Source organism: Xiphophorus hellerii, chromosome 18, assembly GCF_003331165.1.
Source record: "Xiphophorus hellerii strain 12219 chromosome 18, Xiphophorus_hellerii-4.1, whole genome shotgun sequence".
Taxonomy (NCBI): domain Eukaryota; kingdom Metazoa; phylum Chordata; class Actinopteri; order Cyprinodontiformes; family Poeciliidae; genus Xiphophorus; species Xiphophorus hellerii.
In genome coordinates this window covers 20,531,500-20,554,815 of record NC_045689.1, presented here as the reverse complement: position 1 = coordinate 20,554,815, position 23,316 = coordinate 20,531,500, and the positions used below count along the sequence as shown (strand labels likewise).

Sequence of the window (23,316 nt, the reverse complement as noted above, 5' to 3'; positions counted from 1 at the left end):
CAGAGAAACAGAGACAGAAACAGAGATGAGAGGGTTGTCAGCACCTATATGAACCTTAGTATGAGATGCCAGAGCTGACATAAAGGTGTGGACATTATGTTGGGCCGAGTGGAAAATGCTCTACGATAGAAAGCAAGCATATGTTCTCAAAGTCACAATGGAAGTGTTTTTTCTATTTATTTTACTTCTCCTAAACCTTAACCTGAACCTGTTTCTTATCACTTAAATGCTTGAATTACAGCATGCAGTGCCCCACCTAAATACTTCTACCATTTCATTGTCACTTTTCCCATTTCTCATTTCTTGCACATATTTCTCTGTCTGTATCAGCTGTGAAGGGTTTCCATATGCAACATGCTTAATCAATTGTGGTTTTGTCTGCATCAGATTTGATTAAATTTTTTTGCCAGGCTGTATTCTTCCTGTTATTTTTCAATATATTTAACTGTTTTGGGAATTTAACACAAAAGGTGGTGCATTTTTTTTATTGTATAAACTATTATAGTATTTCCTAGTTATTTAATACTTTTCTCTAAAAAAAAGAAAGCACTGGAATATGTTAAACCTATCAGCTGAGTTCCAGGTATCTACTCTGCCTTACTAAGATTCTGTCAAATTATAAATAGTTGTTCTCTAGGTGATGCAGTGATGAATCATTTGACATTTAACAGGTATTGTAGAAGCATCTACTAACTTCGGTGCTTTATCAAGCCTTTCTCAGAACCACTGGTATTATTATAATGGCTTTAAGCTAATGCTATTAACTAAGACAGAAGGAAATTACCAAATTGTGAATTACAGCTAAAATGAAATGCATTTGCTATTTCTGAAACATTCCAACTAAAGTATCAAGTTCTGAAAAAAATAAAAAAATCTCCACTACATCTTAAGAAAAAGTTTCACCATTAATAGCACATTGCTTATGTGCCCGCCTAATGCACTGCAAGTATTTTTGTTTTTCTATAAAACTCCAGAGTTTTTACTTTCACACCTCAAGGTTTCCAAATTTTGTACACATAAAAAGCCAACCAACATTTTTATGCCGGTCCAACCGCGACAGTCCATTGATTTTCTTGAAGGACAGCAGGCCAACCCAATAAAACCTGTGATTCCTCTTTGGCTTGCCTCACCACTCTTCTCTGACTGACGCTGTGCATTTTGTCATTTGAGTTTTGAGAAAAAAGCCTAAAAACATCTGAGTTGACACCCACACAACAAAAATGTTCCAATCTTGTTGATACACGTTTGCCACACAAAGTTCCAGCAGGTTCAGGTCTGGAGACGGAAGGGGAATTAGTGATTCAGAGGGATTCATCATTGGGAGTGAGATGTAACCCAGGGACAGATTGGGAAAGAGGTCAAATTACCTACTGTCAGCCCAGTGAGAAGCAGCTGAATGTTGGGAGGAGGGCAGGCATGTGTGTGCATGAGCATCTGTGTACATGCATGAGGGGAGTAGCCTACATGTACGCTGGGACACTAGTCACATGTTGACGCATTGGTTTGACCTTTCTCGTCATTAATTGATGTGCAGGGCGCTCTCATTGAATGTTGTAGAGCTCCCTAAGCGTTGGAAAGTGACGACATAGGAATAAAGAGAATGACGAGTAGGGAGTCGTGTATATATAGACAGTCAGAAAAAAACTGTAATGATCGTGGTCCTGGGAATTAATAATAGAAATGTTCTGAAATGTGTGTAAAATTAAATAATTATAGTGAACCAGAAAACATAAAAAGTAAGAAAAAGACAGTTTTATCAAAAAAAAAATAATTACAAATTTAAAACGAAAAAAAAAAGATTATAAACACATCTTCACTAAATGGTATTTGAGGAAATTGTTAGGCAATCAGTAAGAAATTATTGTAAACCCATTTTATTAAGTCAGACTGAAAACACGCGTATCGATATCAGCCTATAAAGCAACTTGTGCTTGTGTACAGAGCTACAGTTTTGTGTCCAGACTGAGTGCGTTAGAGAGAGAAAGACAGAGAGAATTGCCTTTGTTTTCAATACTAATGCTATGCGTAGACAGGGTGTCCACCTTAGTGTTTTTTCAGCTTGTCATATGGGTCCAGTTTGCAGCAGATGTTACATTTTACAGTTATTGTCATGCAATATTAGTATGCAACATTGCTCTGCTGAATGGATAACTTAATTTATTTAATTTACCTTTGGGATCATTAAAGTATTTTTGAATTTAATTTAATTGAATTCTGTCATTGAGGTTATAAAATATTGTCCAAAGGTTTGTACAGTTCATATAGCGCTCTTCAGTCTATCCATTTGAAAATGGAAAGAGTTTGTCCAAGACATGATCATCCGCCTTAACTGAAACGCTGAGCAAGGCATCATTAATCTATGGGGGAGAGGCAAGACTGTGGAGTTGTTGCAAGTAAGCCACAAATCCCATCTGAGGTTTCTCTTGACATGTAATGGACACGGCAAGCATGTAAACGAAGGTGCTCTGGTAAAATGAGACCAGAATTTAACTTCTTGACACACATGCGATGTCTCAGTGCAACGGAAAACATACACCCTGAACACACTGCTGCTTGTGTTACGATGTGGCTCATTGAGCTGGAACAAATGACAACTTTACTAAAAGTAAAATAATTAAAATAAACTGAATAAACAGGAAGGCAACCCCAAGGCAGCTGGCATAGCTGCATCCTAAGCAGGTGGAATTAGCAAGGCCTATGCCAACAAAACGCCAGATTGGGCCACGCAAGAGCTGCCATGACACACTGGAGCACAGCTGCTTTTACATTTGGGAGATGCTGGCTGGGCCCTAGAGACTCCTAGGAAGAATGGATAAACATTCCACTTTCTCAATAGATACAGACCTCCAGAGACTGAAACGGCAACTATAGGCGTTTCCACAAAGTATTGAGTAAGGGATTCGGAATATAAACGCATGTTGCATTTTTCAAAATGTCATTTATTTATTAACTTAAAATGTAAATTGCTAATTCCCCTCCATCACAATCATGCATTAGTTTGTGTATAATATATATATATATACAGTATATATATATACACAATTATATATATACACTATATATAATAGTTTTAACACAAACTATTATATATTAAAAAAGCATTAATATATATTGAAGTTCTTATTTCAAAAAAAGTAAAGAAAATGTAATGCACTTGTACACAGAAACATCTACATCTCATTATGTGCTTATATATCAACGCAAAATGGGAAGTTATTCTGAAGAAAATGTTGTTGCTAAGAAACATGGCCTTAAAACTTCATGTTTGCAACAAATGTTTAATAATCTTTTCAGAAGAATCAAACTGACCAGAATTTTCTGTTCTGCCGTTATTGATCTCTTATCGTGTGATGTGGGAAAAATAACACATTTTCATGCCTGCCAGATGTACAATAGCAGATGTGGCTTGGCAAAATAATGCAGTGAGACAATGTGTTGCACAACAAGAGGAAAGAATGCATTCTATTATTATTGACTCTTTTTCTTAATAAGCTTTACTTACATTTGAAGATTCAAAGCAGAATTTCCCCCCAAACAATAGAGGACCTGCAGTAAAAGCCCTGTATCTTAACAGCATGATGTTCATAAGCTGGCAGATTTACCAAACTACTGGAGACAACCTGTATGTTTCTTTACCTGAACAAAGAATCTCGGAGTGCAGTGATTCACCCTGGTTTGTTACTTCCTGGGGGCCTTTGCTGTAGCAGTACCATTCTCATTCTCCACTTTAATTCACTCCTCTGTTTTTTTGTGTCTTGCAGTTGCCCTGTTTCCTGGGGAGGATAATGGAACGGCTGTGGTTCTCTTTTCTGTTGCTGGCAGCAGCATGCAGAGGACAGTCGTGTCCAAAACGCTGCATGTGCCAGAGCCTCTCTCCATCACTCGCTATCCTCTGCTCCAAAACAGGTCTGCTCTTTGTTCCCACTGCCATTGATCGACGCACAGTGGAGCTACGTCTTCAAGAAAACTTCATCACAGGTATCATACCTACTGTGGGGTTGGATCTGTTTAAATGACTGTGTGTTATTTTTACAGATAAACTGCTAAAATTCAAATGACATATTTGCATATCCCCTTATTTCCACTATGGGCATTTTGTTTATTTTACACTATAATAAATTCAGTCTTATATTATTAATTAGATGCATATTGACTGTATCTCAAATTGTTTCAACAGCTCACTGAAACAATTTATTTACCGTTAACACAAATACAAGGTACTCTTTATTCTGTTACTTGAAAAGGAATTTTTTTGCAGTGTTCGTGATCGTCCTTTTAAATTTAACTACCTTTTTATATTATTTTTGTTTGGCCGAGCTAATCTCACTTGTTTCTTTTAGATCTTACATCAAAAACCTTTTTGTGTTACTTTGAAACATGCTTATTCTTTTATCGGTTTATTTCTAATCTGTAGTCACATTGAGTCTCTAAACAATAGTCCACTAAAACAAAAGGGACACAAAGCTAAATTAACTTCTTCCTAGTTTTATTCTACAGAAAGATGTTCAGCAGATACTGCTTTCATTTAAAACTTAAAAAGTTGAATCTGGATATATTAGAATATCACCTAAAATTTAATTTATATTAGTATAAAAAATGTAACTCGTATAGATCCATTACATACAGAAGGAAATAAGCATTTATTTATGCTATAAAAAATGAAAATTTGGAATTTAGTTTCTGTGAAAACAATTCTTAACACTGAAATACCCTAATAAAAAGTATGTCCACTTGTACAAAACATGGACTCAGTGTTTGGTCAGGGCTCCTTTTTGCATGAATTATTGAATCAGTGAAGCATTGCATGGAGGCATTAAGGAAGCAGAGGTTCCTTTCGTTCAGCTGGTGTCCCTCATCTTCCTTTTGAAAATTACAACATGGATTTTCTTTTGGTTGTAAGTAAAGCTGGTTTGCTGCCAATCAAACAGAGAAATACTGTTGTCAATGAACCACGTATTGGTACTTTTGATAGTGTGGCAGATGCCTTGTTCTGCTGGGAAATTAAGTCAAAATCTCCATCAACCTTATGAGCAGAGAAAAGCACTTCTTAGAGTTTCCCATGAAATGAGTGCCGTCTTTGGACATCATGAAAGGCAATGGAACAATAGCAGCTTTCCAAATACTTTCTGACTGAAACTTTAGACTACTCCTCAAGAAACTTCAATTGTGTACATTTCTCCTCTCCAGACTTACTTTTTCCTCTTTCCAGACCAAAAGCAATTTTGGTTTGCAATAAAAGAAGAACTTATGACCACCGAGCAGCAGTCCAGAGCTTTTTCTTCTGGGGAAGATGCTTCTGAAGTTGTTTTTGGTTCAGGAGTGGCTTGACACAAGTGATGCAGAAGCAGTACCCTCTTTCCAGTCCAGCAGCAGTACATGCCTTGTGAATTTCTTCCAAACTGTTAAATGTGCTTTTCTTTATAAAAGCTGCAGTTATTAGAGTTAAAACTAGGCCTAAAAAATCCAGCCAACCACCAACCCAACCCCACTAATTACCTCTAATTAGAGGCCAGAGCTCATAGTGAACCTGACATATTTTAAACTGACATCAGTTTAAAGTATTTCCAGACCTCACTCTGCACTCTGCTTGCAAATCTTCTGGGATGTATAATTGTTAGGTGCCTAGCAGAATGAAACATTTGCACCTTATTTCCTTCCTTTCCTCAACAAGGTAAAGTACTTCCTCCTCTATTTAAATTAGAAAAAAAATAAATTAAAACAACTTTATATCATGCATTCTTGTTTAGTTTTCTCTGTGCTGTATGTATTGCAGGCTATTTAAAAATGCACCTCAGAAGCCTGACCCCAACCCAGCCATCAACCATATAATTGTGGCCCAACCCAACCCAAATTTTGGGTCGGGTTTGAGCAATGGATCTAAACTCTAGTGGTTATCCATGTTTCTTGTACAATTTTATCTACAATGTAATTTTTGTCTGCTTAACTTTCTGAACAATTGAGTTGATTACAGTACTCTGTGAATAGCCAGTACCTAGAGCAATGAAGCTATGTGGATTGAATTTATCAAGGATCAGTTCCTATCCACCGGCAGTTGCACCCAGTGTCGTCCTTCGCCCTTTCTTCACTGTCTGGTTTTCATTGCTCATTGCTGGTTCCTCCCCTTACTTTACGCATATTTGTTATACTTTTCTCCTTCTTCAAGCCCTGCACATTCCTCTGTTATCTTAATGGAGATCTATAATATGGTTACATTTTTATTTTTTGGTTCAACAAATCTAAATCTATAGAAAAATAGTGTACCAAAAAATAAAAAGATTAAATATACTAACCTAAAATAAAATAAAAAGAAATTAAAAGCTAACATAAAATAAAGAAAACAGATAATGTACAACGACAGTTAAACCCCGATCTAAACAAATGAGTATTCAGCTTTGTCAAAGGCAATGTTTGTGCACATCCCCGCTTCAATGTGCCTGAATAAAACAATGATTAAAATATGTTAAAACACCACAGTAAATATATGTTATATAATACAAAATTGGGATTTGAAAAAAAAGTAAGCTTTAAACATTATTCTTTATTAACAGTCTAAATTCTCTTGGGAATGCCTTATTGTAACAGCTTCAAGAATAGTTCTACTTCGAGAAGGACATTTCAAAGCTCTACTTTGGATGTTGGTTGCTGTTAGTTCTGTCAAGATGTCCTTGCACTGCTTTGATTATTTCAAGGTCTGGTCTCTAGGGATGCAAATATATCACTTTACAATGTTCCCTTCAAGTATGCTTTTACTGCTGTGGGAGGGTGTTTGATGTGCAGAAAGTAAAGCCTGGGCAAATCAAAAAAAAGTTCCAGGGTACACATTATACAGTGAATTAAAACGTATTAAACAAACCCCACCGCGCCAGGAGCTAAAATGCAACTGGAAGTCATGACAGAGCATATATTATGTTTTACAGATGCTTACTGGTGTTCCTTTTTACCTTTCCTGCTCTGTATGGGACGACTTGAAGATAATAATAATATTTTCTCAGAAGTTTCTAGTTTGGTTGTGAGGTCATTTGGAATACTTGAGTTTTTCCTTTCTGGTTCCCTTTCATTAGAATGACAGCCACTGTTTCATTGATGATTTACCCACATTCAGAGACAGTTTGTCTTGATTGATTGCAGTTATAGATAAGTTCAGCCATGGATTTTGGTAACAGCTGACTGCAAGGTGAGGAGGAATTAAGCTTGATATAACAACTATGTGGGACCTACTGCTCTATTTCTGACTGTCTTTGTTAAATGTCATAGTTCCTGGCATTCCTTTTTATAAAATCTTTTTTTTTTGGTGCTTATTCTGCTAATTTGCAGCGGTTCGAAGAAAAGACTTTGCTAACATGACCAGCTTGTTACATCTGACGCTGTCCAGAAACACCATAAGTCAGATTCTTCCTTCAGCATTCAGTGATCTGCGGCGACTGAGAGCGCTCCATCTGGACTCCAACAGATTAACTGTGATAAAGGTAAGATTCATGGATTGACCAATTATGATTCACAGCAACTAATATTTAGCTACATGACTGCATTTCAGGATCTTATTGCCTTTTCACATTTCCGACCACCAGGACGACCATTTCAAAGGTCTTACTAACCTTCGCCATCTGATACTGGCCAATAACCAGCTCCACTCCATATCTCCTCACGCCTTTGATGACTTTGTGACCACTCTCGAAGATCTAGACCTCAGTTACAACAACCTTGACCAGGTGCCGTGGGACACGATTGGGCGTCTCACCAATGTCAATACCCTGAACATGGATCATAACCTCATAGAGAATGTTCCCCAGGGAGTTTTTACCAATCTACACAAACTGGCCAGGTAAGGACATGAAAATTAACAAACAAACTGAACTGAAAAAAACTGAAGAAAAGTTTACCTCTACTATTGCATGAACATTTTTCAATTGTCTTTCCCTGTTCATGATTAGGCTGGACATGACTTCTAACAAGCTGAAGAAGATTCCCCCAGATCCATTGTTCCTGAGAATCCCAGTATATGCCAAGTCTAAAGGCTCCCCACTCTCTTCTCTTGTGTTGAGTTTTGGTGGAAACCCACTTCATTGCAACTGTGAGCTTTTGTGGTTAAGGAGACTGACCAGAGAAGATGACCTCGAGACGTGTGCCTCCCCTTCAGATCTCAGCGCCAAATACTTTTGGACGATACCAGAAGAGGTAGGAGCATTTCACCTTTCACTTTTAAATTTCAAAGAGAAAACAAACACCTACACACAAATATTAAATATATCTCTTAATCTACTTCTCTGATGTTCCTTTTAGGAATTTATTTGTGACCCACCAGTTTTGACTCGAAAGTCACCTCATACTGTTGCTATGGAAGGCCAGCCTGCAAGTCTAAAATGTAAAGCAAATGGAGACCCAGAGCCTGAGGTCCACTGGATCAGCCCTGAAGGCCGACTTATATCCAATAGCTCCAGGTATCACCATGATATTACAATTCTTGCTGTGCCTGTAGTTTGAACAATCTTGCAATAATAAATGTCCATTGTCAGATCTTTGCAAAAATTCTTATTTGAGAAACTTAAAAAGAGGAGATGTTTCCATTCAATTTTCAGTGTTAGTCCATGAAGATAAAACCTTTGTCCTACTTAAAGGATCTAACCATTTTGCTCATGCGAGCCAACTGTGAAATATGGTCCATTTAATGGCACCCTTAGAACAAATGCTTAAAAATAAATTAATAATTTCTTTCAATTGTATAGTCTCACATTGAATAAATATTGTAGATCTCTAAATGTGATATTTAGACCTGCTTTTCCATCCTGCTCACTATGGTGAGCAGCAGACTAAACACAAGAAAGATGTAGTTATCACAGTTCCAGTTGTTTTAAACCTTTTGAAGTATTCATCTGAATTTAGATATGGAGATGTTTCCAAGAGTAGCTGTTGTCTTGAAGTAATTTATTGACCTATGAAGATCACTTTAAATATGTTTTATGTGAATTGACATTTTTTGTCTTTTTCATTTTGAAGAGTGGATAAGGGAAAAATGACCTCTTTGTCACATTATATGCATCTTCAAAGAAAAAAGGCAATTTTTTCCACTAAAGAAATGTACTTGTATAAAGGCTATGTTCTACTAACTTGTAGTAAAAATGTACAGTAAATGGATTTATTTACTAAAAAGCTTCTGACAGGTTAGTTTCACAGCCAAGATACAAAGAGGGAGAAGGAAGAGTCTGGTTTTGTCAAAGGGTTATGATTTCAATATGCTGGATGGTGTCAACTTCCTCTATTCAAATAATTATGTGTATGTATACACAGCATGGTCAATATCCAGTCACTGCACAGCTCAGAAAGCAGTCATGTTCTCTGACCACACAGGAACATGGTTAGGAGCAAAATGTGTATCAATCCCAGAGAAATAACATATCTTATAAAAAGTTTTAGCTGAAGCTGTTGTCCATTATTATCTAGATTGAAATGAGTTCTACACTGAGTGGCTGAAACGCCACCTAGTGAGGAAGAAGACATTACTCCAAAAGCAAATACAACATGTTTGTGAACTTCCAAAGATTAAATAAATCTCTCCCTATTTATTCTGGCAATTAGCAAGCTGAAATTATTAATTATTAATCACAGCTGATAAAAATCAGGAAAAGTTTAGTGGAATGTACTTCCTATTTCCTACTCTTTTTTTTTCTCAGAACTTTAGTTTTCCCCAATGGAAGCCTGGAAATCAACGTTACGTCCCTGAAGGATTCAGGAAACTTCACCTGTATCGCCTCAAACGCTGCAGGTGAATCTACAGGAAGGGTGGAGTTAGTTGTGACAGCTGTGCCTCATCTTGCAAACAGCACAAGCCGCAGCCGAGATCCTTCTTCTGAGCCAGCGCCCTCTGACATCCTGACCTCCTCCAAAGTTGCAATGCTTAACAACGAAACAAGAGGGGCTGACAGGAGGGTATCATTGGTGGAGCTCACAGGAAACTCTGCCCTCATTAGATGGAGCAGCCAAACTCCTACATCCGGAGTGAGAATGTTCCAGGTCCAGTACAACAGCTCCGGGGATGACACGTTGGTTTACAGGTATGGTTATCCACACTGAATACTCATGTTTTTTGCTGCTCCCAAGATTTCTTTTGTGCTGTACTTTCAGTGTGCCTTTTTGAAAAGGTTATTTATGAAAGACATGTGGGTGCTTGTATCTGCATGCATGTTTCAGAATGTGTGAACGCAGCTGAGCATTCGCTATCCTAGAGGCTTTAGCTGTTGCTCTGAGGATGAGAGCAGATGACAATTAATGCAAGTGGAGATGAGGGCGAACAAGCCAACTGAAATGATGGTAACATCTGGAGTAGAACAGATTCATTGTTGAGTTTAGAAAGGCAATATCTAGACATTTCATGTGATTGGTTCCTCTGGATTTCTTCCTAATTATAAAAAGATAGTTTTTACTCACTGCTTCTAGTGGCTTGAGTTCTGCATGAAAGATGTATTCATATCTAGTTTGCTCTCTGGTATGAAATGTTAAAATTTTCCCCATAAAAACCTTTTTAATATTTTTTTTTCTTCATCTGATGATGAAGTAAACATAACTACTAAGTGTTTCTAGTTTCTCTTGAAAAAAATATAATCCTAAAATGTTCTCATTGTTCAAACCATGATGCAATACTGACTGAAAGTCACTCTGGCTACTGTGGGAAACCCTTGCTAAAGAGCTTTCAGATGTTGTCATGGCAATATGAGAGGAAGATCTCCCTGAGCATGTCACACACAAATCTGTTGAGATACTGTATAATGTGTCAGTTTGTTTGTGAAGTGCAAATCAATTGGCTCAATATATTATCATTATGTGTGAATTCTATTGATCAGATACAGATGTATGTTAATAAGTGACCAATTTGGAATAAACAACATTTGTGAGTCATGAAAGTTAGAATATCTGTGGATTTATGACCATGATGTTGTGTCTTAGCAAAATATCACAGTTTTACAGATTTTTCCATCCCTGGATTTAAGCTGGTTTTCTGTTTCAAAACCCCATACATTGCATATTAAACATTTGGAGTTTATAGTTTGAAATCATTTATTGAATTCATGTTAGACTTCCTCTGTAAATAATAAAATAATAATAAAAACTCAAACAGAAATAAAAAGTAACAGTTTGGTTTGGTATAGACCGTACATAACTGTACTAGCTGAGTATATAAGTATAATTACAGCCATTTTATTTATTCTTCAGACTCAAGTGTAGTTATTAGCTTAACAGGTTTAGCCTCAGTTTTCAAAACTTTAATGAAATGTGAAGCCTATAAATTGACCCTATCTAAGCTTTTATTCACCATTTTAAAATTGCTATAATTTGCATTATTGACCTATTTTTTAGAGAGAAGTTGCAATAAACTTTTCTGCATTTTTAAGTTAAGTTAAGCAGTTTTTTTTAAATTAATTTATTAAGTTACATTATCTTAGCTGTTTTTTTGTTTTTTTTAATAAACTAAACATTCCTCATTTGACGATACTGGAGATAACCCCCGGATAACTTTTGCTTAGCAATTTTCTTTCCTGACTTGATGTCATCTGACATCATTTCTGCCTATGAGTTGTCAGGTTTATAAATGGCACATAAGCTAATCAAAATACAAAGACCAGGAAACAAATAGATGCATTTTATACCAGTGGATTATCCCCTATGGTCTCATTTATAAACAAGGTGCATGCACAAAATGGGGCCTGACACTGGCACATGTCACTTTCTATGCAAAGGTTGTGATCTACAAAAAACAAACTGGACAGGAAAATGTTAAGTTTGGAAATGCAAACTCTGGCCCATATGTACACTCAGTTTGGAGATAGGGCGACGCAGATGGTGAGGTGGGGAACTGAGGCCACACTGCATCATGATTCTTCTCAGACGTTTAATTTCACTCCATATTAAACTTTAATCATAGATCAACTTTATTGTAAGCATTCAAAACAGCAGTGTTATTTATGCTTTTGTTGGTGAGCCATAATTTTACTCAAGAAGTTTTTTAAAATAAAAAGAAAGATCTCCAAGCCAACTTAAGTCTTGCATCAAAATCTGCACAATATTTTATCAAAGTTTTCGCACCATCACATTCCTCTTACCAGATGATCACGAGTGTGATGTGTACCACAGAGTAGCACAAAAAGTTGACAAGGTCAAAGGCAATCAGACTGATTACTGTAAACATTTAATTACTGAGGTGACACTCATGAGTAATGATGGATGCATGGGCATTGCTGAAGAAACCACCAAAATTTTCTAGCTACTGATGTTCAAGTCATATGTGACTCAAACACGTACCTGAAAAATTTAGTGACACGACGCCCTGGCTCACATGACTCTTTCATCTTGGTGCAAAGTAGTGTAGGGAATAGGCTGCCAATGGCTGGCTTCTTGGAACGTCAATAGAAAATTTATTCGGGCCTGATTTACAAACACAGTATTCCACTATAACCTGCAGGGGACAGAGGCTTCCCACTTACATGTTGGCTCCTACTCTCCTTTCCAGACCCGCAGAGAGCAGAGGAGGCACACTTTAATATCGCTCACACCCAGGAGCACTCAACTGTGGAGTGTGCCATCGGCCTCATAAAATGCCAATGGCGATGTGTAACTTTTACTTGTCACGTCACTACTGTGCCTACCAAAAATTCTATCTTTTTTTTGACTCTTGAATTCATTCAGCAACACAGTGGTTTCTGCCTCGATGAAATTGTGTTCCCTTTCTCTTTTCTCTGTGGTTGCCTTGTTGGCCATTAAATAACATTGATTAGTGGGTTTATTTAAAGTCATCTTAATATTCATGAGGGGCTTTACATTGGTCATTTATAGTTGAATGAGGGCGAGTAAAGGGCAGGACATGAGGTGAAACCTTGTACACAAAGGTGCAGCTGTGACTAATAAAGAGGAAATTGCTTTCTGGCATTTCCATGCGTGCGCATGGTTTTAGTAGTCTGGATTTTTTGTCCCCTTATGCTATTTTTGGCTTTTGGGTGTGAAACCTACACAATGTTTTAGAAATCAGACCCCTGGATGTAAGTAAAAATTCAAACTGCAGAAATAGGCAAATTATTTAAAAGTGCAATTGAATTCAAACTGGCTGTTCATCAGCTGAACAGAGGTCTAACTCTGTAGAACTGAAACAATAAACACCAAGCCCAAATCTGGCTGATGGGGGAATTTTCTGTCAGGCATTTACTTTCTAATGACCTGGCTGGAAAAGACAAAAAGCCTTTCTGTTGTTAAATGTGATAGGATCATTCAGTTACAAAAACCCACCCTCTCTGTCTGCTGCTGAGTTTTAGACATTTTAAATGTCTTAAAATACCCCGGAGGTTATAGAAATGGAAAGGTCAGGAGGTAAACATAAATTTTTTTTACCTGCTCTGAGGAATCAACTTCAACTGGCTGGCTGTGATAAGACAGGCATATTCTCAACTATAATTAGACCCCATCTGATTCTAACTGGAGTCTAGTGACCATAAGATGGTATCTACGAGAGAGAGGCTTAAAAAACAAAAAAGTGCCTTTAAAGGCCATATTTCCTTTAAGGCCACAAACTTGCCTGTTTGGACTTTACGAATAGGTCGCCGGTTAAAACACCCACTCTGTTCCTCTCAGTTGTCTTGTCCTTGGGCAAACGTCACACGGTCCGAGTTGAGCAGAGGACCCGCTGCTGGCACCAGTTGTATGGCAGCCTTGCTTCTTTATGCGGTGACTACAATGTGCTAAAATGCAACATTGCATTTTAGCACATTGCATTTTAACAAGTCAGAGGGTGAATGACTGAATGTAGAGTAAAATTCTTTGCCGTTAACTAGACTAGATAAAGTATAGGCCAATTACCATTTAAGACTGATTTTAAAGCCAATCTGGAAGTGGCTACATTAATTCTAAAAATAATAAATAATAAAAGTAAATTCTTAAAAGCATATTTAGCAAAAATGTATTTTTTAAATTATGCTACCTAAAGTAACCAAAGAGTGAAAGACTTCCAATTTATCCTGTGAAACAACAACAACAAAGAAAATAAAAAAATAAATAAAAAAAGAGCTTCTCAAATATTTTTCCAACAGCACACCATTTTGATACTTTCATTCAGAAAATAAACACAGACACAAGGTTGTTTGATTGGGAGATGCAGTTGACACAGTGCACACCTCCAACTTATTAATGCTCCCTGTGGAAACTATGTGAACCATTTGGAGAAAGAAGTCACACAGAAATGGGTTGCTCTGCTTCATTAAAACGCTGCTTGTATGGCTGTGTTCCTGTGCTATCTGTTTCTTAATTACTGTGTTTGTAATAGACTTACAAATGTATTAATAATCAGTCTCAAGCATAAGTATTGGAGGTACACAACACGAGTGCTGCCTTTACAGTATGATCAATGTTAAATATATAAGACATATTAACGAGAAAGGAAGACTTGAAAACAACACTATATAAATACAGACTAGAAAGTGGCATCTGTGCAATAGAGCAACACCACAACTAATCATACTGTACATAGCTTAAAGACTCAGCGGTGTGAGTCTGATTCATCATTCAAAAACATAAAAATCACAGAAAACTTGTTGAGACAATGAATATGACAAATTAGAGATTTCAGTATTGGACTCAGTATGGATTTGCAATTGAGAAGCATATTTCAATACTTTATAAAAACCTAAATCATTCATTGTGTGATGGGTAGCTACAGTAAAATATGATTTTTAAAAGAAAGCATTTAGCACATGTCTTATACAAGTTCTGATAAACATAGGTGAGACTGAATTTGCTATGAATGTTTAGTAGCTGTAAACTATTTGGGATAAATATACTCTCTTGTGATCATACTTTATCAAAGAATGTCATGGCTAGTTCATGAGGATTACATTAAAAGAAAGATCAAATAATATTAACATCCATTAGAGGGCATTAACACTGTACTAGCTCAGATCTCAGAAAAAGAAAAAAAATGAAATGGTTCTGAGAATGTGCATATGTGCCCACTTCCTCCCCTCCATCTGTCTTTGCTCAATATCCATTAAAAGGAGTGAGGTGAAAGGTAGTGTTATAAGATAATGTAGCAGAACTGAGTTGAATGTCTGTAACTCATGTTAGGAGGAGGACCACAGCTGAGAAAACATAGGAAATAAGTAGTGATATTGTAAGGGGAGACTTTTTGTGGTCAACATATTTATTTAGTTATGCATTAGTTATTTGTTACATTTTTCAAGTTGTGTATTTTTTAAGCCGATGCTGTCCACTTTTGTATAGCTTTAATAAAGACGGAGCATTTAAAATTATATGGAAAAAATAGAGTAATAATATACTGTGTTCATTCTTCAGAGAAGAAGGTACATTGATTCTGCTTACAAGTTTTCCATGAAACACAGTTGAAATATTGTTACATTTTGGAACACAATTGCTGAAATTTTGTCGATGCCAACTGGACATCCTGTTTCAAGAGTAAAATTACTGTACTGGGTTTCATATATCAGAATGAATGGCAAAAATCATCTGGATTTTTCTTGTTTTATAATGCAAAACTATGTTTAGCAAAAACACACAACAGTGGGATAGAAAAACAGGAGTACCTTACGTGATTTAAATGCTGGTGAAACCACCTTTCAAAACACTTACATGAAGTAATCATTTTCTGTACTTACCACTGTCTTTGATCATTGTGAAGACATTTTGGCTCAAAGTTATTAGCCCTGCCACAATACTATGTATCTGTCTTGCTTTTCAATGGCATATGAAGGTATAGCATGTTTGGTCAGCAAACTTCCAGCATTATATTCATGCAGATGTCATAGGGTAGCTCACACAATTTGACCTTAGGTTGATTGTCACAGATTTCAAGGTATGTCAATATATAATACACAAATGTACCATTGCTTCAGAATTTAACATAAGACAATATACTTTATTGATCCCCTAAGGTTCTGTTTTTATTTATTTATTCATTTATTGCTATTTTGCTGGCATTTAGTAAAAATAATTATTTGTGCTCATTCTAATTAGCCTAAAACAAGAGAGGTTTGGTCTGATTTAAAATGATGTTAATGTATAATGTATATGTAAATAAATATCTGGTTTCAACTGTAACCAAAAATGATAGTGAGTGAAGAGAGATGGATGGCTTTGAGAGATTTTCTCTTGCATGACATCATCAGACAGGGCTGTTTGGCAAACTAAGAGCCGTCTCTTAGATATGTGCAAGGAAGTCTTTTGGTATTATGACCATGACACAGTGGACATGACAGCCAGTGGCTCGAAGGAACATGGCTTCATTAACAAGCACTGAAGTTCTAATAAGGCAAAAGGACATGCTGCTAAGTGGACTTCTAGGACATTGACTTTGGTACTCAACATTTACCTCTGTATGTTGTCACTTAATTTTGTGCAGTTTTTGCTTCGCCTTAGGCATCTAAATTGGCAAACACAGCTTTACTTTTTACCTCCTTAGGATTCTGCTAAACTAGCAGATTTAGCATTTTATTGACCACCAGTCCCAATAACACTGGCTGTTTTGTTTGTTTTTTTACAGACAGGGTGGCTGATTATTTTGTTTGTTATTTGACACTCATCATCTACGGCAGTCTGTGTGAATTATTATACTGTCAGAACACCATGACTATCGCAGACCACTTTCTTCACAACTGCCACATTGTGTCGTGACTTGGTAAGGACCCAACTGAGTGAAATTGTAAAGGTATTTAATGAAAAAAAAATCTATAAGAGACTTAGAATTGAAAAAGCAAATACACGACTGGGCAAATAAATGTGGAAGAAACACCAGAGAGAGAACAGTAAATTCCAGGATTTAGTGACTGAAAAATGAGGAACTTAAATATTAAGGGAGTTGATTACTGGATAGAAAACCAGTGGCTGATTACTAACAGTGTGCATCTGAAAGAGAAAGGGAGAGTGATGGCATGGAGGAGGGGCAGAGGAGGAGAAAACACAAACTGGCAAAATATAATTCTAACCAAAATAAAGAAAATCCTACGAAGGAATGTAGTAACACTAACTCCCTAAACATAAATATTTACACAGCTATGGTAAAACTGATGAAAATAAACAAAGTAGACAGGAAACAAAGAATAAATAAAATTGGGCATAAATAACATAAAAAAAAGGCAAACCAAAAATAACTTCCCTGTGATGTAATGCAATAGTTATCAAACAGGATTAATGCATGTACACAATCAAACTACCATGATGTATCGGTCAAATAATAACACACCTACGGTCATGCATGCTTGTGTGAACTCCTCCACACCCACTGGCGGCGATGAGTAGTCAGTTTGCTGTAGGTCATTGTCATTTAATTAAATGATTCACTGGATATGCACTAATGAGCTTAAAGAGCTAAAGACAAATGGCTGCCCATGCATGCGCGCAACCACATTTACACACGCACACATGCACGCACACTCACATGCATTTCTGTGTCTGACACCTGCTGTCTTTGTGCCAATTAGATGCATAACTAATGAGTCGAATCAGGGAAGTTTACTTCAAAGACAGTGAAGATGCAATCTGTTTAATCATGTCTCTTTTTCACATCTGCAGACTGGTTCTTTTTTCTTTATGCAGAATTCCTACTATGTCTTCATCCTATGTCTATTATGCCATATATTTTATTGTACATAATAAAAAGCTACTTATGTTATTTGTTTGGATTACTTCTTATTATTTTGTTTAGGTTTTCTTATATTTTTATACTATATCATCAGCATATCCTTTCCTTCCACTGCTGGGAATCTGTCATTCTTGTTAGAATGCTTTTTGCTGCCTGGCCTATAATCCACTTGCTTGGTTTCTTGTTGGCATTTTCATCAGTGTCCCAAATCAGTGCTTAATTATAACGTGACAACTGCCCCCTTCCCAAGTCTCTGCATGCTCAACCTCTTTTCCCATGCTGCCTCCTCCCCCTTAGCTTCAGATCTTGGACACAGAAAAAAGTCATTTAAAAAGATTTGTGACACCCAGTTAGCCAGGGAATGTGAATGTAGGAGGATGACGATGATGGTGATGGGAAAGAGAGCAAGAAGAGTAAAAAAAGACACCACAGTAAGAGAGGGGTGAGTAACGAAGGATTGAGGCATTAGAGGAGGAGACTGTGGGGCAGAAGAGGGGAGGAGCAGAGCAAACGAGACACTGAAGAGGATAAGGAAAACAGATAAGAAGGGATTTGCTATGGTAGATGGGGATAAGAGGCGAGGGCTGGTGGATGGATTCCAGTATGAGCAAACAAATTCTTCATCAGTGATTAAGCTTAAGTTTGGTTTTCTTAAGGCTTCCTTGTGGCCCTGAACTTAACCCACTTCATGCCACTGTTTTCTGACGGCACAGTGGCCGTCAGGAAACAGGATGCAACAATGTTCCTATGGATTGTTCACTTTTCATTAAACTAACCATTAATATTTTGACTATATTTTATGAACATCTAAAGTCATTTAGCAAACTTTTAACTATTTATGTCCAGTTGGGATTTCACTTGTTTGCAATTAGACAATTTTCTTTCCTAGTTTTAAGTATAGAATACACATTTTAATATAGGCATTTTATACATCACCTAATCTTTATAAAAGAGTCTCTCAGATTCCTGTCTGTTCCCTTTCACCCACATTAATCTTTTGCATGGTGACTATGATTGTTTATACATATCAATAAGGAAAGATGAACTGGTTACTCAGTGGAAAAAGTAAGAATTAAACTGCTTTGTTGTTTTTTTTACAGTTTACTCTTGCCATTGCTATCATTACTTGTTATAATATATATGTTACTGACAATGACTTTGTGATATCAAATGCGTCTCAGAGGCACAGGAGATGCCAGACAACAGATTGTAGTAAGCCCAGATGTTATATTATATTCGAAAACAGACTGTAGTTAGCGGGAGTAATCCTTAGAAGTGGCTTTCCAGCTTTTTGGAGATTATTTTTCCACCAAACTGGAAAACTAATGCTAGCAGTTGGTCAGCAGTTCTCCTCCTTCCTCTGCTTTAAGTTCTGACTCAGGGTCAAAGATGTACCTTTGTTCAATTGGGCATTTGTTTGCAGCCATTTTGATGTGTAAGTGCAGATGTAAACATTGAGGTGAGAGGTGTGGCCAGCAACAGCTTACTATCATAAAAGTGACAGAGCCCTAACACAGTTCAATCTGAAAGTAGCTCAAAATAGCAGAAGAGAGCAGATAAAATGTCTATGTGAGAAAGATTTTATACACACAATTTATAGCTCGTTTAACAGAAGGCAAATAGGTAACCGTTAAGACAAAAACCTTTCAAATAATGAGCTTTGACATTAAAAATTCAGATTGATATCAGAATACCACAAGCTCACTGTCTCTGATCTTCTTGTTGTTTATTTAGATGTCACTCTTCAAAGAGCTTAAGTAGGTCATTGTTCTCGTAGCCAATATTTTCCACTTGCTGCATAAGTGCATAAGATCGACCCTCATTTTGCAGAATATTAAGCTGGTTCTTTTACAGAACCGCTTAAGAACTGGCTCCATTAACAGTTTGGTTAAGCTCTAGATCTACTTTGATGGAAAAGCCTTGTTTGATGTCCTGAATAAAAACACACTTTTTGTAGTATGTGTAGCTTTATCAGACGCTGCTTAACCTGCCTGAGCTTCTTTTTGTAATTTTTTGCACAAATCGTTTGATCAGGGTTCATAACCTTAGTATGGGTGTTTACTCGATAAGGACATGACAGTTTTAAATGCTTAAATAAAGGAAACTGGACTTTTTCTTGTTTCCAAAGATATCTCACTCAAAAGGCCAACTCATTCCTAAGGCTTCTTCTATTCAGAATATTTTAGGTAAAATGTCATTACATAACAAAGATAAGTCAATTTGGTTATCTAACTGATACTTGGTGCATTTCAAAATCTCCTGATTTTTATTTATTCAATCATTGGGAACACAAAGTCAATGAAAAGCCACATAATTTCTGGCCTGCATTTGCTTACAGCCATTGGATAAGTATGATACAGCATTCTGGCAATAAAGTGTTTGAATATTGCACAACCTCTGAGGAAAATAACCAGCTGCTGCTATTTATATTTAACCTCATGCATTCATCGTCATTCCTAAATCTGTTTGCGGTTTTTTGATGAAGATGTGAGGTGAGGGCCATGAATGTTTGAACTGGGAAAAGCTGTGCTGACATCTAAGAAGTACAGCTTTTACTCTGCACACTGCATATTGGTGTTGTGACAAGCAAAATGGCTTAATAATGCATCTTACACCATTGGTTCAAAGTTTCCTCCCACAAACTGCAACAGGTGCTTCCTCTTCATTTAAAATTTACATCCCCTATCAGTCATTTTCCTTGATGTGGAACCTGGTCTGTAAAATCCCTGACTCAGACCAGTTTTGCCCTATCTTTGATAGTTAAGTCACATAAATCTTTAATACTGATGAGGTTAAAGATAATAAAATTTATTGCATTTACTGTCAGAGTTTATCAGGCATTGTAGCCTCATAAGAACAAGTCTTGGTAGTGCACAGCTTTACTCAAGCTTGAGTAATAACAATATAACTCACAACGTCTATATAATGTGGTTCAAAATACTTAACCCAAAATGTGATTTAAGTTTTTCACCTCTTGTCATTCTGCAACAACTATAATTGTGTCATCAAATACATTGTTTTTATTATCCTAATAACTGGTGCAGATTACTTGTCATTCCTAGTCTGGGTAAATTTATGTCCTGGTTATCAAATGGGGTGGGGCAGGAGGGTAAGAGATTGGGGGCAAAAGTCAGGGAATTCATGAATATCTAATTGATTGTACAGTAAACGGTGTAATAACAGGGTGATGAAATGTGGCCATTCACTGTTGGTATTGATAAAAATATTTAACTGTACTCATTGCATAATAGTGAAAACAATTTATCTGGGGGTATTTTTTTTTCCTGTTTTGCTCTTGATAATTACTAAATATTACCAAAAACTACATATTAAAAAATTACTTTCAATCTGACCTACAAATAAATACAACAGATTTTAGGTTGATAAAAACCAGAGGCTATTAAACAGACAACATGAACTTGTACATAAATCTATGTTTCAGTATACTCGTTTATCATGTTTAAACATTGGGAAAACATATAAAACCTGGAAAAAACTTTAACCAAGGCTTCTCAGTGCTCTGTATTATTATATCTTATGAATAAATTCTGAGACTTAATCATTATTTTCTTGTAGTTCCTTATTAAAATTCCATTTATTTCATTCTCTTTTGATAAACGTGTGTGAGCTGCAGCAGGGAAATCATTTCAACCTTGAAGCATTCCTCCCAGTACGATAAATTTGCTGAACTAAAAGTGCTTGCTAAAGAGCTTTTCAGAGTTTTGAAGTTCAATAACTTGATTAGAGGAAGAGCCGTCTTGTATTGCAAGTTTTAGCATTATTATTACAATTTGCTTTGCATGTATGCACTCCTTTGCCAGTGTTTTATTTGGAACAAGGACATTTGAATTTATAATGAGGAGCATGTCAATTTGCAGGTCATGTGAAACATGTTTTACAACAAATGTATTGATTGACGTAATGCTCCGTGGACGTGTTGGATATTGTTCTTTTCCTGCTGGTAAAGACTTGAAATACTACACCGACTGTCTCTCTTTCTCTGCCTGCTTCCTTCTCTTTTCCTGTCATATTCTCATTTTTAGGTTTCCTCAGTGTTGGTTTATAGTTTTTAGATTTAATTTTCAAAGGTTATGATGTATTTGTATGCTTGTTTGTTTTTTTTATAGAGGACTTTGCAGGCTACTACAGGATTAGCTAAGATGGAGACATGCACAGTTACCATGATAACCTTTATAAACTCCCAAGGTAGATAGTACTTTGTGCTAACCGCTGGTTACACCGAGTGAATTGGATAAAACCTGTTTTGGTATATAGGTGCACACATGTTGAATGTAATGGACATTGCTAATTATAAACTGTTCATGAACTGATGATTTGCATTTCCTTAAACAGATTGCAACAATGCTATATAATACCTGCATTATTTTTGTGTTCGAAAACATTAAATGGAGAGAACTGTATTGCTGTCAACTTGTATTGATAGCTGGTTAGCATTGAAACAAACAGGAAATCAAAAATTTCAGGTCTGCTCCCCAAAGCTCTCAACTTCTGACATGTAATTTGCAGATCTGAGATCCATTTTCTGACACAAATAAAAATATGCATTTTTCTGCTATACTTTAAACATTAAATTTACACAGTTAGACACCTTTCTCTTGTTGAAGAGAGAAAAGTGTTTTGTTATTTCAGCGGCATGTTAAACTGTAATCTCATATTTTTTCCATACACACTTAAACTAGCCATTATGACAACCTATGAACTCACCACACAGATGAGATAGAGGTACGTTTTCAAAGAAGTTTAATTTGATTTTATCTTTCTTGTTAGTCAAAAACAGAATGATATTTGTAATTGCCCAGCCAAACTTCTCCTGCTTGACAGATGAGGTAGTTGTGACAGTTCAAATGCTTTTCCGCAGACATTCTTCTCTTTGGCTCCAAATAACAAGAACAGGGGGGAAAAAGTTGCTTCCATTGTAGTATTTTTTTTTTAATCATTGTTCACATATACATTTCTTAAGAATTGGGCTGCTGCTAATATCTAAAGTGACTTACAATAACTTCAAAGAGATGCATAAACTCATTTTCATTTCACTTCTAGTTATTAATTTTCATATTATTAAGATGCGGGGGAGCAAGAGAGAAATAGGGCAGAGTCTACAGTGAGACCTGAGGAGGAAGCAGGCAAGAGGCAGGGAGGAGGCATGGGTTAGAAATGGGGACAGATGAAAGAGAAAGCAGGTGGGCTAGAGGGAGAAAAGGGAAGAGGAAAAGACTGGAGGAATAACAAAAACAAAACATTGAGGAAGGACAATGAGGGGGATTAAAAGAAGGGGTTGTGAAAGGTGAAAATGAGAGGGCTGAGGGAACGTGGAAGAAAAGAGAAAAGAAATAAGTGTAGGAGGGAAGCCTCATTAGGGCAGAAGCCCTGGCTTATGCTCCACACACAGGACTTGATTTTGGTGTCTCACTGAACAGGCATTAGGCTTCAACTGAGTCACCATACTCCTGAAAACATGCCCCAATGTCCCAGTATAATTCATGCTGAATAATAAATAAATAATAAAAATCTGATTCAGTGAGACAGATAAAAGATAAAACAACAAAGCTCTGCCAGTGGAAGGTGTGAGGTTACTGAAATCCCATTCATTTTTTTCCCAGCAGAGGGATTTAAAGTGGATTGTGGTCCTCTGTTTTCTCTTTTTTCCCCCCTTCCCGCTATAGATAGTT

The 23,316-nt window shown here is 36.6% G+C and overlaps 1 protein-coding gene across 2 annotated transcripts in view; it reads left to right on the top strand.

Moving 5' to 3' along the window:
- The window catches only part of LOC116707878 (leucine-rich repeat and fibronectin type III domain-containing protein 1-like protein), a 183,590-nt gene that overhangs the window by 112,183 nt on the left and 48,091 nt on the right, over window positions 1–23,316 (top strand). For both annotated transcript variants that reach the window (XM_032545553.1, XM_032545552.1), the window contains 6 exons: window positions 3,762–3,978; window positions 7,315–7,466; window positions 7,569–7,822; window positions 7,932–8,175; window positions 8,281–8,438; window positions 9,669–10,049. In XM_032545553.1, coding sequence (XP_032401444.1) covers window positions 3,786–3,978; window positions 7,315–7,466; window positions 7,569–7,822; window positions 7,932–8,175; window positions 8,281–8,438; window positions 9,669–10,049 — 1,382 coding nt within the window. In that variant the 5' untranslated portion in view covers window positions 3,762–3,785. The remainder of the gene's footprint in view (window positions 1–3,761; window positions 3,979–7,314; window positions 7,467–7,568; window positions 7,823–7,931; window positions 8,176–8,280; window positions 8,439–9,668; window positions 10,050–23,316) is intronic.